The sequence below is a fragment of the Vipera berus genome, assembly GCF_964194415.1.
Source record: "Vipera berus genome assembly, chromosome: 1".
Lineage (NCBI taxonomy): Eukaryota > Metazoa > Chordata > Lepidosauria > Squamata > Viperidae > Vipera > Vipera berus.
The window spans coordinates 358723869-358742388 of NC_138202.1; the positions used below are offsets into that span (position 1 = coordinate 358723869).

General features: G+C 48.0%; 2 protein-coding genes across 2 annotated transcripts in view; both read left to right on the forward strand.

The window, feature by feature from the left end:
- The window catches only part of LHFPL7 (LHFPL tetraspan subfamily member 7), a gene marked incomplete at its 5' end in the record, with an annotated part of 77407 nt that overhangs the window by 48179 nt on the left and 10708 nt on the right, over window positions 1–18520 (forward strand). The window lies entirely within an intron of this gene.
- Window positions 5726–8873, forward strand: LOC308672141 (sodium/potassium-transporting ATPase subunit alpha-2-like; the record flags this gene model as incomplete). Its single annotated transcript, XM_081334812.1, has 1 exon — window positions 5726–8873. The coding sequence occupies one exon, from the start codon at window positions 5726–5728 to the stop codon at window positions 8753–8755; it is 3030 nt and encodes a 1009-aa protein (XP_081190938.1). The 3' UTR covers window positions 8756–8873.

The window sequence follows — 18520 nt, forward strand, 5'->3', positions numbered from 1 at the left end:
ACAGCGTTCCGTGCGCCTTTGGCGTCTAGTCATGCCGGCCACACAACCACGGAGACGTCCTCGGACAAGCGCTGGCTCTTCGGCTTTGAAAAGGAGATGAGCACCGGCCCCTAGAGTCGGAAACGACTAGCACGCATGTGCAGGGAAACCTTTACCTTTTTACCTTGGAGAAGAGAAGCACAGGTGTTTCTGCAACACACACACACACACAGAGACCCCTCCCCATGGCCCTGTTTTGCAAATCACATTCTCAACAACAGTTGTTGTTTCAAGGATGTGCTCTGGAGATTTGGATTTTATCATCTTTGCAGGAGGTCATTAGCTAAAAAGGCAGCAGGGAGGGATCTGCAAAGCTGGAAGTGGGCTGGCTGCTTGGGTGGGAGATTTAATTGAGCTATTTTGTTGACAAGCCGATGGGAAGATTCAATTTCTGGCTCGGCAGCTGGAGGAGAGGAGGCTTTCTCAGCCTGAAGAGGGCTGGACTTCCACTCCCAGAACTAAGGAGAAACTTCCTGACAGTTAGAACAATTAACCAGTGGAACAACCTGCCTCCAGAAGCGGTGAATGCTCCAACACTGGAAGTCTTTAAGAAGAGACTGGACAGCCATTTGTCTGAAATGGTATAGGGTTTCCTGCCTGAGCAGGGGGTTGGACTAGATGACCTCCAAGGTCCCTTCCAAATTATTATTATTATTATTATTATTATTATTATTATTATTATTATTATTATTATTATTATTATTATTATTATTATTATTATTATTATTATTATTATTATTATTATTATCCCCCAGCCATCCTGCTTTAAGAGGGGTGGGCTTCCACTCCCAGAATCCCCCAGCCAGCCATGCTTTAAGAGGGGTGGGCTTCCACTCCCAGAATCCCCCAGCCAGCCATGCTTTATGAGGGGTGGACTTCCCATGTTGGGATTAAATCTTCAGAAGGAAAGTCTTTAAAAGGAGGCAAGAACCCAATTTTCCTTAGGCTTCTGTTTTTCCCTCCCTCCACCTCTTTAATGAGCATTGTGTGTGTGTGTGTGTGTGTGTGTGTGATCTATATATCTATATATCTATCTATATATCATCTATTATATCTATATCTACATCTACATCTACATCTATCTATCTATCTATCTATCTATCTATCTATCTATCTATCTATCTCTATCTATCTATCTATCTATCTATCTATCTATCTATCTATCTATCTATCTATCTATCTATCTATCTATCTATCTAATCTATCTATCTATCTATCTATCTATCTATCTATCTATCTATCTATCTATCTATCTATCTATCTATCATCTATCTATCTCAATGTATCTCTCTCTCTATATATATACATACATACATATGCATATTATCGTACACCCACCCCTGGGCATAGAATATCGTTAGCAGGAGCCATATGGGCACCAGCTGCACAATAAAAGCACAATAAAGCACCCATCCTGTAGACTTGAAAACAGTAAAAAAATGAAACCAAGCACCGGTAGCAGCAGTCATCATAAATCAGAGGGCTCTTTTCACACACACCACCACCCCAACCTCCTCCCCGCTGATCTGTCTTTGGGGCTGATTGGTGGCCTCCTTGATTTTTGAAATGAAGAGTGGTTGTAAAATAACTTTAAGGCACTGCTTATTGTTTTTTTTTATGGTAGAGGTGATCCTGGACTTCAAATCCTTCCTTTTCTCGCAGACCTTTCATGGCCCATCTAGGTAACATCATCAGTGCTAGAAGGGAGTGTGGGAGGAGGAGGAGGAGGAGGAAATGGACAGTGGGGCCCTTGGTGCTCTCTGAGCTTGGTGGTTTCCTTGCAGATGTTTCTCTACCCAACTAGGTAACCTCATCAATGTTAGAAGGGAGGAGGAGGAGGAGGAGGAGGAGGAGGAGGAGGAGGAGGAGGAAGAGAATTGTAGTGTTCTTGGTGCTGTCTCAGCTTGGTAGATTTCTTGCAGATGTTTCATGACCCAACTAGGTAACATCATTAGTGCAAGAGGGGAACAGGCTTGTGGAGAGGAGGAGGAGGAGGAGGAGGAGGAGGAGGAGGAGGAGGAGGAGGAGGAGGAAATGGACAGTGGGGCCCTTGGTGCTCTCTGAGCTTGGTGGTTTCCTTGCAGATGTTTCTCTACCCAACTAGGTAACCTCATCAATGTTAGAAGGGAGGAGGAGGAGGAGGAGGAGGAGGAGCAGGAGCAGGAAGAGAATTGTGGTGTTCTTGGTGCTGTCTCAGCTTGGTAGATTTCTTGCAGATGTTTCATGACCCAACTAGGTAACATCATTAGTGCAAGAAGGGAACAGGCTTGTGGAGAGGAGGAGGAGGAGGAGGAGGAGGAGGAGGAGGAGGAGGAGGAGGAGGAGGAGGAGGAAATGGACTGTGTAGTCCTTGGTGCTCTCTGAGCTGGGTGGTTTTCTTGCAGGCGTTTCAATACCCAACTAGGTAACATCACCAGTGCTAGAAGGGAGTGGGATTTGTGGAGAAAGAGGGAGGAAGAAGGAGGAGGAGGAGGATTGTGAGGTTCTTGATGCTCTCTTGAGCTCGGTCGATTTCTTGCCGACGTTTCAGGACCCAACCAGGTAACCTCATCAGTGCCCCAAAGTCTCTATGGTTAACCCCTACAGTTGGATAAAATCCTGTGATTTCAGCTGAGACCACAAGGCACCGAAAGAAACTCCGGACCGCTTTTCGTTTGCATTCAGGGTTGCCGATGTCACCGGGGTTTGGCTAAGAGAAGGTCCGTAAGAAAACCCACCAAGCTCAGAGCGCGCCAAGGACCCGTTTCCAATCTCGTTTAGCTTTAATCAAAGGAGGTGTCTCGCAGAGCGAGCGAGCAAGCAGCATAACGCAGCGCTGTGCTTGCATGGATTTATTAATTTCCCTTCGCAAAGGGAGAGATAAGCAGAACGAGCAGATGGCAGTCAATTGTTGCTAACTGGCTGCGGTTGAGCTTGGGAGAGACGTGCCAACCGATGGCGCAAACACTCTGGAGAGAGCGAGAGGCAGGCATTGACCTTCAGATCGATTGCCAGGTCCTGGGGGGGGGACGGGGACAGGAAGGGGAGACCATCCAGGCTGGATTGTGCCACTGGCCCCCAGCATTGGCTCACATACACGCCAGCATCTAAAGGCAAGCAAGCTCTCAGCGGGGTTTTTGCAAAGTCGGCAACTGGAAGATGGGTGGACTTCCACTCCCAGAATTCCCCAGCCAACCATGCTTTAAGAGGGGTGGACTACCACTCCCAGAATTCCCCAGCCAGGATGCTTTAAGAGGGGTGGGCTTCCACTCCCAGCATTCCCCAGCCAGCCTGCTTTAAGATGGGTGGGCTTCCACTCCCAGAATCCCCTAGCCAGCCTGCTTTAAGATGGGTGGACTTCCACTCCCAGAATTCCCCAGCCAGGATGCTTTAAGAGGGGTGGGCTTCCACTCCCAGAATCCCCCAACCAGCCTGCTTTAAGAGGGGTGGACTTCCACTCCCAGAATTCCCCAGCCAGCATGCTTTAAGAGGGGTGGACTTCAGCTCCCAGAATCCCCCAGCCAGCCTGCTTTAAGAGAGGTGGACTTCAACTCCCAGAATTCCGCAGCCAACATTCTTTAAAATGGGTGGACTTCCTCTCCCAGAATTCCCCAGCCTGCATACCTTAAGAGGGGTGGGCTTCCACTCCCAGAATTCCCCAGACAGCCATGCTTTAAGATGGGTGGACTTCCACTCCCAGAATCCCTGGCCAGCAGGCTTTTAAATGGACAGAGTTCAACTCCCAGAATTCTCCATTGCCATCTACCACTGCAATTGATGAACACGTGGGTAGGCTTTAGATTGGAGCTGCCCTTCTCTCTCTCTCTTATGGGGGTCCATGGGAAGGGGGGACCCTTTTTCCTGGATTCGTTTTCACCACTGCCCTGGGTGACCTGCACCCCCTTTTCACAGGGCATGTTTCTTTTCCTAGGATTGGCCCCATCCTAGTCTGTTTTCTAACAAGCCGAATCCCAACCCCTTCCTGTAATTCCTTTCCGATTATCGTGTCGAAAAGAAGTTTTTTAAAAATCCTCCTCCGAATGGATTTGCCGGCCATTCGAAGTCACAACGGCACTGAAACGGCCTTTTCGCACTCAGGACTTTTGCAGCATCCTCGTGGATCAAAATGCAGAGGTTTAGCAACAGGCATGGACTTTATGACTGCTGCGGTGTCCCGTGATCACGTGATCCCCTTTTGCGACCTTCTGACCAGCAAAGTCAATGGGGCAGACGGATTCACTTAACAACCCTGGAGGTCATCTAGTCCAACCCCCTGCTCAAGCAGGAGAACCTATAGCATCTCAGACACAAGTGACTGTCCAGTCTCTTCTCAAAAACCTCCATTGATGGAGCATCCATGATTTCTGGAGGCCAGCAGTTCCACTAGTTAATTGTCCTCACCGTTAGGAAGTTTCTCCTTAATTCCAGGTTGCTTCTCTCTTTGGTTAGTTTCCAACCGTTGTTTCTTTGTCCTGCCCTCTGGTGCTCTGGAGAATAATTGACTCCCACCTCTTCTTTGGGGCAGCCCCCCAAATACTGGAATACTGCTATCCTGTCTCCCCTATTTCTTCTTTTCTTTAGACTAGCCCAGGGGTAGGCCACCTTGGCTCTTTTATGATTCGTGGACTTCAACTCCCAGAATTCCTGAGCCAGCCATGCTGAGGAGAAAGGGAGAGGTTTCCATGCTCTGGAAAAAAGTGATGAAGTACAGGTAGTCCTCGACTTACAACAGTTTGCTCAGTGACTGTTCGAAGTTACCATGGCACTGAAAAAAGTGCCCCCCAAGCCACAGCCGAGCAAGACACCTGCCTGCCCACCTGGCGGTGCTCTTCCTCCTGTCCGAGGTTTTCATGGCTGTGAGCATTTCTGTTGAGGATTGGCAGCGGGGGTGGGGTGGGGGGTGTTTGGTTTTTATCCCCCCCCCATCTGCTGGGTGGTTGCAGCAGGTTTTGGTCCCTTCACATGACCCTGGGACACTGTGACCGTCATAAATATGAATCGGTTGCCAAGCACCTGAATGTAAATCACAAGACCCTGGAGATGCTGCCACATTCCAGCTGATCGGCGCTTCTTCTGGGCTCAGAAGCGCCAGGATTGGTGCTAAGCTCCATCTGGATCCTGGCGCTGATCCTGGCGCTTCCGGTGAGCCCCGACAGCCCTGCAGCTCCAGCCGTCTCTCGCTCAGGCTTGTGCGGTGCTGCCACCGGTTCAGCTCATTCCCCTCCCCCGCTACCACTTTCCTAGGATGGTCACGTACCACCTGCCAGGTGCCAATGTACCCCAGGTGGTACCCGTACCACGGGTTGAAAAGCCCTGGACCAGAAGACCTCCAAAGTTCCTTCCAGGTCTATTATTTTGTTATTCTGTCAGTTGCTAGGAGTTGTGACCTCACCAAAGGAGGCAGTTACTCTTGGGTTGCTAGGAGACGGACATTGTTGGGTTACCCAACTGCAGGACCATGGATTTGTCCTTAGTGGCTACTGATGGAGTTGAGTTCTCAGGACGTTAAGCTTTGGAGGGTTGCTAAAGACATTGCCTCTTTTTGGTTTTCCTTGGGGAACCTTTATTTCCAAATCTTTCATTCTTCCGCTTCCTTTTTTGGAGAGAGGTTCCTCCTTCTCTTCTTCTGCCACTTCCGTCCCCCAGGAATTGCACTGCACTCCTCTTAGAGAGGGAACGCGAAGAGTTGGAGGATCCGACCTTCACCATGAGTAAGAAGGAATCCCGCGTCAAGAAAAAGAAACCCAAGGCGAAGGAAGAATTGGAAGAACTGAAGAAAGAGGTGTACCTTGACGATCACAAATTGTCTCTTGAGGAGCTCAGCCGTAAGTACGAGGTGGATCTCTCCAAAGGATTGACCAGGGCGCAGGCCGCCCAGATTTTGGAAAAAAACGGCCCAAACACACTCACTCCCCCACGCACCACGCCGAAATGGGTCAAATTTTGCAAGCAACTTTTCGGCGGATTTTCTATCCTGCTCTGGATCGGCGCCATTCTTTGCTTTCTGGCCTACGGGGTGCAAACCATGATGGATAAACAAGCGCAAAAGGACAACCTGTATCTGGGCGCCGTGCTCACCGGCGTCGTTATCGTGACCGGATGTTTCTCTTACTTTCAGGAAGCCAAAAGTTCCCAAATCATGGAATCCTTCAAGCACATGGTTCCCCAACAAGCGCTGGTGATCCGGGATGGTGAAAAACTGCTTATCAACGCTGAGGTGGTAGTCCTGGGAGATCTGGTGGAGGTCAAAGGGGGAGACCGGATTCCCGCGGATTTAAGGATCATCTCGGCCATGGGTTGCAAAGTTGACAATTCCTCTCTGACCGGCGAGTCAGAGCCGCAAAGTCGCGCAGCTGAGTGTACCAGCGACAACCCGCTGGAGACTCGGAACATCTGCTTCTTCTCCACTAATTGTGTTGAAGGCACAGCTCGGGGCATCGTTATCTTGACGGGGGATGACACCGTGATGGGTCGCATTGCCTCATTGGCTTCTGGCTTGACCGAGCAAACTACGCCAATTGCAAAAGAAATAGCCCATTTTATCCACATCATCACCGGAGTCGCCGTTTTCCTAGGAGTGACGTTCTTCATCCTGGCCATGGTTCTTGGCTACGAATGGCTGGAGGCTGTGATTTTCCTGATCGGCATCATTGTGGCGAACGTACCTGAAGGTCTGCTAGCCACCGTCACCGTCTGCTTGACCCTCACTGCCCAACGGATGGCATGCAAGAACTGCCTGGTGAAAAACCTAGAAGCCGTGGAGACTCTGGGCTCCACCTCAACAATCTGCTCAGATAAGACAGGAACGCTCACCCAGAACCGCATGACTGTCGCCCACATGTGGTTCGACAGTGAGATCTACGAAGCCAACACCACCGAGATTTACGCCGGGGCTATCTTTAACACGCGCTCGCCCACCTGGCTAGCGCTGGCCCATATTGCCGGCCTGTGCAACAGAGCAGACTTCAAAGCAGACCAGGAGAACATCCCCATTGCTAAGAAGGAGACGACTGGAGACGCCTCCGAGTCGGCCCTCCTGAAATGTATTGAGCTGTCCTGGGGGTCCGTCAGGGAGATGCGGGAGAGGAATCCCAAAGTCGCGGAGATCCCCTTCAATTCCACCAACAAATACCAGCTCTCCATCCACGAAGCTGCGGACAAGTCCAAAGGTCACCTCTTGGTGATGAAGGGAGCTCCGGAGCGGATCTTGGAATGTTGCTCCACCATCCTGTTGCAAGGAAAAGAGGTGAACCTGGACAAAAAGATGCAGGAAGATTTTCTGAACACCTACAACTATCTGGGTGGCTTAGGCGAGAGAGTGCTCGGCTTCTGCCACTCGTACCTCCCCGACAAGCAGTTCCCACGCGGCTTTAAGTTCGACGTGGACAAGCCTAACTTTCCCACCACCAAGCTCTGCTTCGTGGGCCTCATCTCCATGATTGACCCACCTCGTGCTGCTGTGCCAGATGCCGTTGGCAAGTGCCGCAGTGCTGGGATTAAAGTGATCATGGTGACGGGCGACCACCCGATCACAGCCAAAGCTATCGCCAAGGGGGTAGGGATCATTTCGGAAGGCAGCGAGACTGTCGAAGACATTGCGGATCGCCTGAAGATCCCGGTCAGCCAGGTTGATCCCCGGGAAGCCGAAGCCTGTGTCATTCATGGTTCCGAACTTAAGGATATGACCTCCCAGCAGCTGGACAAGATCCTCTCGAGTCACTCCGAGATCGTCTTTGCTCGCACGTCTCCGCAGCAGAAGCTGATCATCGTGGAAGGGTGTCAGAGGCAGGGGGCCATCGTAGCCGTGACCGGAGATGGGGTGAACGACTCCCCAGCCCTCAAGAAAGCTGACATTGGCATTGCCATGGGCATCACAGGCTCAGATGTATCCAAGCAGGCTGCTGACATGATCCTCCTGGATGACAACTTCGCCTCCATTGTGACCGGCGTGGAGGAAGGCCGCCTGATCTTCGACAACCTGAAAAAGTCCATCGCGTACACGTTGACCAGCAACATCCCGGAGGTCTCCCCTTTCCTTTTCTTTATCATCTTCAACATCCCCTTGCCCCTGGGCACCATCACCATCTTGTGCATCGACCTGGGCACCGACATGGTGCCCGCCATCTCCCTGGCCTACGAGAAAGCCGAGAGTGACATTATGAAGAGGCGGCCGCGGAATTCCAAGACGGACAAGCTGGTGAACGAGCGCCTGATCAGCATGGCGTACGGGCAGATCGGCATGATGCAAGCGCTGGCTGGCTTCTTCACCTACTTCGTGATCATGGCCGAGAACGGGTTCCTGCCATACACCTTGCTGGGCATCCGCCTGGAGTGGGATGACCACACCGTGAACGACCTGGAGGACAGCTACGGCCAGGAGTGGACGTACCAGCAGCGCAAAGTGGTGGAGTACACCTGCCACACGGCCTTCTTCATCAGCATCGTGATCGTGCAGTGGGCTGACCTGGTTATCTGCAAGACCAGGAAGCTCTCTCTTTTCCAACAGGGCATGAGGAACAAGATCATGGTCTTCGGCCTGATTGAAGAGACCGCCTTGGCGGCCTTTCTCTCTTACTGCCCAGGAATGGAAGTGGCTCTGCGGATGTATCCGCTTCGGGTGACGTGGTGGCTGTGCGCGCTCCCGTTCTCGGTGTTCATTTTCGTCTACGACGAAATCCGCAAGCTGCTTCTGCGCCATAACCCAGGGGGCTGGGTTGAACGGGAAACCTACTACTGAGCTGGCCGCCCCAGTTACGTCTCCCTTCTGGGATCAAATCTTCCTGAGCAGATTTTTGCAGGTCCCCCTGGCTTGGGTGCCAGTTGCCCCAAACATGTATTTAAAACCGAAGGGTAATCTAGACATCTTGAAATGAATGGGCCACCAGTAATAAAATTGAACAGCACAATCTAGAAAAACTAGCCAAGATAATTATTTATTTGTATCCTGCCTTTATTATGTATTATGTATTATGTATGTGTGTGGTGTAGTTTGTTCACATGGTGTGGTAGGATGGAGGGTTTGTTGTCACTGTGTGTTGGGGGGAGAGAGCACGGGGGGAGGCTCAGTTAATCACAATGTACACATGTTGTACTTTGACAATAAAGGTTTAATTATTTAATACAATAACTCAAGATGGCAAACGTATCCAACACACCTTCCTTCCTCCTACTTTCCCCACCACAACAACCCTGTGAGGTGGGTTGGGCTGCGAGAGAGGGACTGGCTTGAAGTCACCCAGCAGCTTTCATGTCTAAGGTGAGACTAGAACTCACTGCCTCCTGGAGATTGGCCCAAAGTCACCCAGCCCACTTTCATGCCTAAAGGTGGGACTAGAACTCACCGTCTCCTGGTGATTGGCCCCAAATCTTCAAGCTGGCTTTCATGCCTAAGGCAGGACTAGAACTCCCAATCTCCTGGTGATTGGCCCAAAGTCATCCAACCAGCTTTCATGCATAAGGCAAGACTTGAATTCATAGTCTTCTAAATTTCTAGCCTGGTGCCTAAATCTTAACACCAAATTGGCTCGCTCAGATTCTTTCTTCCTGTTCAATCCTCCACTTTCTTTGGCTAATTTTTCCCCCCAAGAAACTATAGAAGGAAGATGAATGCAAAATCACAATCATTAACAGAGGGAGAGAATCAAGATCACGTGAAGTGTTAATGCCACTTTACAAGGCCTTGGTAAGGCCACACTTGGAATACTGCATCTAGAATAGAATAGAGTAGAATAGAATAGAATAGAATAGAATAGAATAGAATAGAATAGAATAGAATAGAATAGAATAGAATAGAATAGAATAGAATAGAATAGAATAGGAATAGAAATAGAAATAGAAATAGAAATAGAAATAGAAATAGAATAGAATAGAACAATGAATAGAATAGAAATAGAAATAGAAATAGAAATAGAATAGAATAGAATAGAAATAGAAATAGAAATAGAAATAGAAATAGAAATAGAAATAGAATAGAATAGAATAGAATAGAATAGAATAGAATAGAACAATGAACAGAAATAGAAATAGAATAGAATAGAATAGAAATAGAAATAGAAATAGAAATAGAATAGAATAGAATAGAATAGAATAGAACAATGAATAGAATAGAAATAGAAATAGAAATAGAATAGAATAGAATAGAATAGAATAGAATAGAATAGAATAGAATAGAATAGAATAGAATAGAATAGAAGCTGGAAGGGACCTTGGAGGTCTTCTAGTCCAGCCCCCTGCTTAAGCAGGAGAACCTATACCATCTCAGACAAGTGACTGTCTAGCCTCTTCTTCAAAAACTCCAGTGATGGAGCGCCCACGATTTCTAGTGGCAAGCTGTTCCACTGGTTAACTGTTCTCACTGTCAGGAAGTTTCTCCTTAATTCCAGGTTGCTTCTCTCTTTGGTCAGTTTCCAACCATTGTTTCTCGTGCTTTGGTGAATAACGTGACCCCCCTCTTCTTTATGGCAGCCCCCCAAATACCGGAACGCTGCTCTCATGTCCCCACTGTTTCTTCTTTTCTTTAGACCAGCTAGCCAAACCCAAGTCCTGCAGCCGTTCTTCGTACGTTTTAATCTCGAGGCCTTGGATCGTCTTAGTTGCTCTTCTCTGATTTTTTTTTCCCAAACTCTCAAAAAAAAAATCCTCTCCTTTCGAAAAAGACTTTTGTCCTTCACAACAGAGGCAGCGAGCCGTGCTCCAAATTGCACACAATACCCAGAGGCCTCTTCGTTCTGCCGGCATCTGATGGAGTCAGCAAATTTTGGGTCTGGGCTGGTGGCGGGGGGGGGGGGGGAAACAGGAACGACTGTGGCTAGACCTTCAACCTTCGCTGAGTAGGTTCCCCTCGGACACACAACCGGGATTGTGTTATTGATCGGCTCACTTTTAAAAATAAAAGGAATATTATTAGAGAGGTGGGGGTGCTTTGCGGAGAAGTTGGAAGAAGCCCATTTAGTCCATCAGGCCTCCATGCGTGCAGATGGACGGATGCGGCTCCAGGAAGAAACGCTGGCAATGGGAAAAGACATTGGGAAAAGCGCGCAGACACACAAACACACAAACTCACTAACCCCTCTTCCCCAGGCCTGAGGACTACAAGTAGTCCTCAAGTTACGACGCCGATTTAGCCCAAAATTTATACTGTGTCCAGTTTTGGTCGCCAGGATGTAAAAAAAAAGATGTTGAGGCTCTAGAAAGAGTGCAGAGAAGAGCAACAAAGATTTTCAGGGGACTGGAGGCTAAAACATATAAAGAACGGTTGCTGTAATTGGGTATGTCTCGTTTCATGACGAGAAGGATAAGGGGCAGTATGATAGCAGTATTCCAGTATTTGAGGGACTGCCACAAGGAAGAGGGGGGTCAAATTATTCTCCAAAGCACCAGAGAGAAGGACAAGACACAACGGTTGGAAACTGACCAAAGAGAGAAGCAACCTGGAATTAAGGAGAAACTTCCTAACAGTGAGAACAATTAACCAGTGGAACAGCTTGCCACCAGAAGTTCTGGGTGCGTCATGACTGGAGGATTAGTTGACTTCCAAGGTTCCTTCCAACTCTGCTATTCCAACATATACATATGTTCTTTATAGTATGTTTAAATGTGTGCTATGCATGCGTATACTTTGAGAGCAAGCAACTAAATTTCATTTTTGATGTGTGTCATTGTCCCACAGTAAAAAATGACAATAAAGGTTATCTATTCCTCTTCTCTTCTCCTCTTCTCTTCTCTTCTCTTCTCTTCTCTTCTCTTCTCTTCTCTTCTCTTCTCTTCTCTTCTCTTCTCTTCTCTTCCATTCTCTTCCATATTTTCTATTCTATTCTATTCTATTCTATTCTATTCTATTCCATTTTTTCTATTCTATTCTATTCTATTCTATTCTATTCTGTTCTGTTCTATTCTATTCTGTTCTGTTCTGTTCTGTTCTGTTCTGTTCTGTTCTGTTCTATTCTATTCTATTCTATTCTATTCTATTCTATTCTATTCTATTCTATTCTATTCTATTCTATTCTATTCTATTCTATTCTATTCTATTCCATTCCATATTTTCTATTCTATTCTATTCTATTCTATTCTATTCTATTCTATTCTATTCTATTCTATTCTATTCTATTCTATTCTATTCTATTCTATTCTATTCTATTCTATTCTATTCCATATTTTCTATTCTATTCTATTCTATTCCATATTTTCTATTCTATTCTATTCTATTCTATTATGTTTATTCTATTCTATTCTATTCTATTCAGGGAAACAATTGTTAAGTGAGTTTTGCCCCATTTTACGACTTTCCTTTCCACAGTTGTTAAGTGAACCGTTGCATTTGCCAACTTAACAATCCGATCGTTAAGTGAATCTGGCTTCCCCCATTGCTGTTGCTTGTCAGGAGGTCTCAAACGTGGATTACATGATCCTGGGACACGGCCACCACCATCATAAATATGAAGCAGTTGCCAAACATCTGAGTTTTGATCAGGGGGATGTGAAAAACGGTCATAGTCCTCTTTTCCCCCAGGGCCGTTATAAGTTTGAACGGTCACTAAACGAACGTTTGTAAGTCAAGGGCGGCCTGTAGGTCTGAGAACTGCTGTGGTTTGGGGCTTAAAACTGAGTCCCCCAACTTTACGGACTGCTGGGGGTGGGTGGGCCAGAGGGGAGGGCTGTGAGATGGCCTCACGAGACCGATGGCTCGTTGAGGTGCTTCCAAGGAAAAAGGCAGCACGCAGGGATGCAATCAGATGAAGCTTTATTTAGATATTTAGATAAAAGAGCCTTGGTGGAGCAGTGGGCTAATGCCTCCTTAAGTAACACCAGCTGCCTGCCATTAGCGCAGGTTCGAGTCCCACCAGGCTCAAGGTTGACTCAGCCTTCCATCCTTCCGAGGTAGGTAAAATGAGGACCCAGATTGTTGGAGGCAATAAGCTGACTTTGTAATAATGCCGCTTGGGGTGTGTGTGTGAAAGCCCTAATAAGCAGGCATATACATAGAATGAAGGCTACTGCTAAGCTTGTAAGCCGCCCTGAGTCTTCGGAGAAGGGCGGGATATAAATGGAATTAAAAAATAAAATAAAATAAAATATAAAGCAGAGAGAAAGAGTTCCCTGGCATGGAGGCACCCGTGCCTGGATTGAGCCCATGGATCAGTCCCAAAGGGAGCTAGAACAAGAGCCAAAGAGCAGCCCCTGTGCAGAGGTTTTTATGGGGGTCCCTGGCCCCTCCCTTACCAATGAGAGTGAGGGGGCCGGAGGGCCATTAACTCTCTCCAATGGGGCTGCAGGGGCCGGAGACCCCTGACCCACCAGTGGGAGCAAAGATGCCTCTTTGCTCCCATCTGATGACCTTTTGGGGGAACTGCCATGGCTGGCACAAAAACATCTAACAAGGGCTACGTCCCAGCAGCCTGCACACAGGCCTACCAAGCTGGCTGCTCGCATGTGTGTGTGCGTGCGTGCTCGCTGGCCGTTTCCGTGCTCCAGTTGCAAACCCCTCATGGCTCACTAGTGGGCTGCAGGCCACATTTTGGGGACCCCCTGTTTAAAAAACCCGAGGGGCAGTTTAAGGAGTCCCAGGTTCAAATTCTCCGGTGGTGTATTTGAATGAACCTTTTATTGTCAAAGTACAACCATGTATACATTGAGATTGGCTGAGCCTCCCTTCCTGCCCCCACCCCCAACTCACAGTGACAACAAACCGTCCATCTTATTACACCCTGTGAGCTAATTGCACCACGCACCGGCCTCGCAAGTCAATCATGCATAAAGTTTATAAAATTATTTCCCGTTCAAGAGCCTGACAGCCCATGCATAGAAGCTGTTCTTCAGCCTGTTAGTACTGCTGGCTATACTCCTGTATCTCCTACCCGATGGTAAGAGAGTAAAGAGATACCGTCCAGGGTGTGAGTCGTCCCTGAGAATCTTCCTCACTCTTCCAAGGCAGCGGGCCCTGGCGAGGTCATCCAGTGGTGTCAGGGGACAGCCCACAATGTCTTGTGCTGTGCTCACCACCCTCCGTAATACTTTCCTATCCGCGGCTGCCAGACCAGCATACCAAACCACAATGCCATACGAGAGGACGCTCTTTATAGTAGACCGGTAAAAGAGGGTCATTAGCTGTTGTTCTACCCTGTTCTTCCGCAAGATCCTAAGAAAGTGAAGCCTCTGTTGGGCCTTTCTAGCCACCTGGGTTGTGTTAACTTTCCAGGTCAGATCTTCGCAGAGGTAGACTCCCAGGAATTTAAAGGAGGAAACTCTCTCCACACAGTCCTCCCCGATGTAAAGTGGGGCAGGTTCCTCCTTTTTTCTCTTTCGTCTTGCCGATGTTTAGGTGCAAGTTGTTGTTACTACACCATACGGATAGTTTTTGTACCTCCGCCCTGTATGCTGTCTCATCCCCACCTGTAATAAGACCCACCACGGTCGTATCACCTGCGAACTTAATTATCGCAGTGGATGGGTCGGATGATACGCTGTCATATTTATTTGGCACGCCCAGAGATGTACGGGAAGAGCAAGCAGGTGATGTCCAAATTTGCAAGATGCCTACGCTAACGAAACAGATGGGAGTTTCAATCACAACACAAGCCTGCGGATTTTGACACACCCACACCCACGCAAACCTCCGTGGATTTCTCTTTCTTTTTCTCTTTTTTTCTTTTCTTTCTTTTTCTCTCTTCTTTCTTTCTTTTTCTTTTTTCTTTTCTTTCTTTCTTTCTTCTTCCTTCCTTTCTTCCTCCTTACCTCCCTCCTTTTTTCTCTTCTCTTTTCTTTCTTTCTTTCTTTCTTTCTTTCTTTCTTTCTTTCTTTCTTTCTTTCTTTCTTTCTTTCTTTCTTTCTTCCTTTCCTTCCTCCCTCCCTCCCTCCCTCTTCTTTCTCTTTCTTTTCTCTCTCTTTCTTTTTTTTCTTTCTCTTTCTTTTTTCTTCCTCCCTCCCTCTTCTTTCTCTTTCTCTTCTCTCTCTCTTTCTTTCTTCTTTTTCTTCCTTCCTTCCTTGCTTCCTCCCTCTTCTCTCTTTCTTTCTCTTTCTTTTCTCTCTTTCTTTTTTCTTTCTTTCTCTTTCTTTCTTTCTTTTTCCTTCCTCCCTTCCTCCTTCTTTCTCTTTCTCTTCTCTCTTTCTTTCTTTTTTCTTTTTCTTCCTTCCTTCCTTCCTTCCTTCCTTCCTTCCTTCCTTCCCTCCCTCCCTCCTTCCTTCCTTCCTTCCTTTTGAGTTGCCATCAGGAAGTTTATCTCTCTAGTGGTTTTTTGCAGCATTCTGGGTGGTGTTTTTTTTTTTTGCACTTTATTACAACCTGTGCCATAATACCACCGTAAGCCACTCTCAGATCCATTCATAAATGCTGCTGTCTAATTTTAGAGCTATTTCCTTTTCAGGTAGTAAGTAAAAATTGGATTTAAATGCTTCAATTTTTTACGTATCTTTTTTCTCCTTTCCTGCAATCATTAAGGTTTGAGAGTTGGGAAAAGGATGAAGAGGGTCTGTTTTGCATCCAGAAAATTTTAAGCTCTCGGCATCTGGAGGAAGAGTTGGCAAAAAAAAAACAACAACAACCCAACTGTTTAAAACCTAGAAAATGGCTGTTCAGCTGTGATAATTTTAGCTGGCAAAAGGGCCAGAGAAAAAGCTAAGCCAGTAGCTTGTGTTTCTTTATTCAGAACAGTTAAAAAAATAATAATGCAGTAGTTCTGCTAGCTCTTTTCCAACCATTTTACTATTGCAGGTAGTCCGCAACTTAGGGCCACAACGGAGCCCAAAATTTCCATTGCTAAGCCAGACAGTTGTTAAGTGAGTTTTCCCCCATTATATGAGCTTTCCTGACACAGTCATTAAGTGAATCCCTACGGCTGTTAAATTAGCAACCTGCTTGTTAAAAAGAATCTGACTTTCCCTCTTGAATTTGCTTCTCAGAAGGTCCCAAATGGGGATTTTTATTTATTTTTTTAATCCCATTTATATCCCACCCTTCTCCGAAGACTCAGAGCGGCTTACAATCTAAGAAGCACAAATCAACGTGCTTAGCAATAGCCTTCAATTCTATGTATATGCCTGCTTATTAGGGCTTTTTCACACACACACCCCAAGCGGCATTATTACAAAGTCAGCTTAATTGCCCCCAACAATCTGGGTCCTCATTTGACCTACCTGGGAAGGATGGAAGGCTGAGTCAACCTTGAGCCTGGTGGGACTCGAACCTGCACTAATTGCAGGCAACTGGTGTTACTTAAGGAGGCATCAGCCCACTGCTCCACCAAGGCACCCCACAACCATCGTAAGGACAAGCCAGTTGCCAAGCCTCCAAATTCTGATCAGGTGACCATGAAGATGCTGCAACGGTTGTTAAGTGTGATTTTTTTCTCCCCCCATTGCTGTTGTAAACTTCAGACGGTCACTAAATGAATGCTTGCAACTCAAGGCCTTCCTGTATAAATCTGTTTTTTTTGCCCCCCCCCCCACTCCCTCACCCCTTCTCCTTGGCTGCCGGCTTCAACCCCAAAGCGAGCCAGCCTCTTTGCTGAAATCAGCCAGGTGGCGTGGGAAGTGGGTTGGGGTCACCCCAGTGGGGTTTTGCAACCCCCTTTTTTTGTTTTGATAGAAACCAGTCATCACAAAGGAGTATTGTTCGGGCGCCCTCCCTCCACGCCCATTCCCATCGTTTGGGCCGCGCGTCCTTCTGTGCTGAATTGAGATTCGGGCTTCGCCACGCTGGCGCTGCGCCGACGCGGCTCTTCTTCTCTGCTTCCTGGGCTGTTTAGGATGCAAGCCGTGTTTGGTGGTTGAATCAGCACGTCAGGCAGGTCAAGAAGCCCGTCTGGCTCTGGGTCCGGCGGATCTGAGGGGGCATGATGAGGTCTCTTGGAGGTTTTGCTGGGCTGCGCAAGAGAATCCAGGGGAGCCATGTAAGAAGCTGAATTTGAGAAGCAGAGGAGTCCAGAAAGGGTCCCTCTTTGTGGTACCCACATGTTTTATGACTGGGGTGAGGTTGGGTGGCCAGATTTTCTTTCCCCCCCCCCGCCCCTTAAATCGGAGGGAGGAAAGGAGCCATCGTGGAAAAGGAAAAGGAGACGGCTTGGGGGCTGAGCTTGTTTCGAATGTCAGTGCCAACATGGAGGAGGAATTCTTGCTGATAGCGGTGCTCACCTTTCCAGCAAGGAGGCTCACCGTGCAGGGTTGGGTCTCCTGACTCTTTGAGTTACACCAGAATCCTGCAAGGTAGGACAGGCGGAGAGATAAGGAGACGCTTGAGGCTGGGTGCTCTGAGTCTCCTGGTGACTGGCCCAAAGTCCCCCAGCTGGCTTTCAGGCCTAAGGCAGGACTAGAACTCACAGTCTCCTGGTAATTGGCCCAAAGTCACCCAGCTGGCTTTCCTACCTAAGGCGGGACTAGAACTCACCATCTCCTGGTGATTGGCCCAAAGTCACCTACCTGGCTTTTCCTACCTAAGGCGGGACTAGAACTCACCGTCTCCTGGTGATTGGCCCAAAGTCATCCAGCCAACTTTCATGCATGAAGGCGGGAGTAGAACTCACCGTGTCCTGGTGATTGGCTCAAAGTCATCCAGCTGGCTTTCCTACCTAAGGCGGGACTAGAACTCACCATCTCCTGGTAATTGGCCCAAAGTCATCCAGCCAACTTTCATGCAGGAAGGCGGGACTAGAACTCGCCGTGTCCTGGTGATTGGCCTAAAGTCACCCAGCCGGCTTTCCTACCTAAGGCAGGACTAGAACTCACTGTCTCCTGGTGATTGGCCCAAAGTCACCTAGCTGGCTTTCCTACCTAAGGCGGGACTAGAACTCACCATCTCCTGGTAATTGGCCCAAAGTCATCCAGCCAACTTTCATGCAGGAAGGCGGGACTAGAACTCACCGTGTCCTGGTGATTGGCCTAAAGTCACCCAGCCAGCTTTCCTACCTAAGGCGGGACTAGAACTCACCGTCTCCTGGTAATTGGCCCAAAGTCATCCAGCCAACTTTCATGCAGGAAGGCGGGACTAGAACTCACCGTGTCCTGGTGATTGGCCTAAAGTCACCCAGCCAGCTTTCCTACCTAAGGCGGGACTAGAACTCACTGTCTCCTGGTAATTGGCCCAAAGTCATCCAGCCAACTTTCATGCAGGAAGGTGGGACTAGAACTCACCGTGTCCTGGTGATTGGCTCAAAGTCACCCAGCCGGCTTTCCTACCTAAGGTGGGACTAGAACTCACCGTCTCCAGGTGATTGGCCCAAAGTCACCCAGCGGGCTTTCCTACCTAAGGCGGGACTAGAACTCGCCGTCTCCTGGTGATTGGTGTAAAGTCAGCCTGTGGGCTTTCATGCCTAAGGCGGGACTATAATTCCCAGGAGGAGCACTGTAGGGTCCCTGGGGCTGTCTGAGCTTGTTTTTTTTCCTTGTAGACATTTCATGACCCGACTAAGGTAACATCAGTACTGCTGCTGTGTAGCATGTTTGCATGGGTAGGTGGTCCTCAGCTTAAAACTATGCGTGCGATGACCTTTCAATGTTACAACGGCACTGAAAA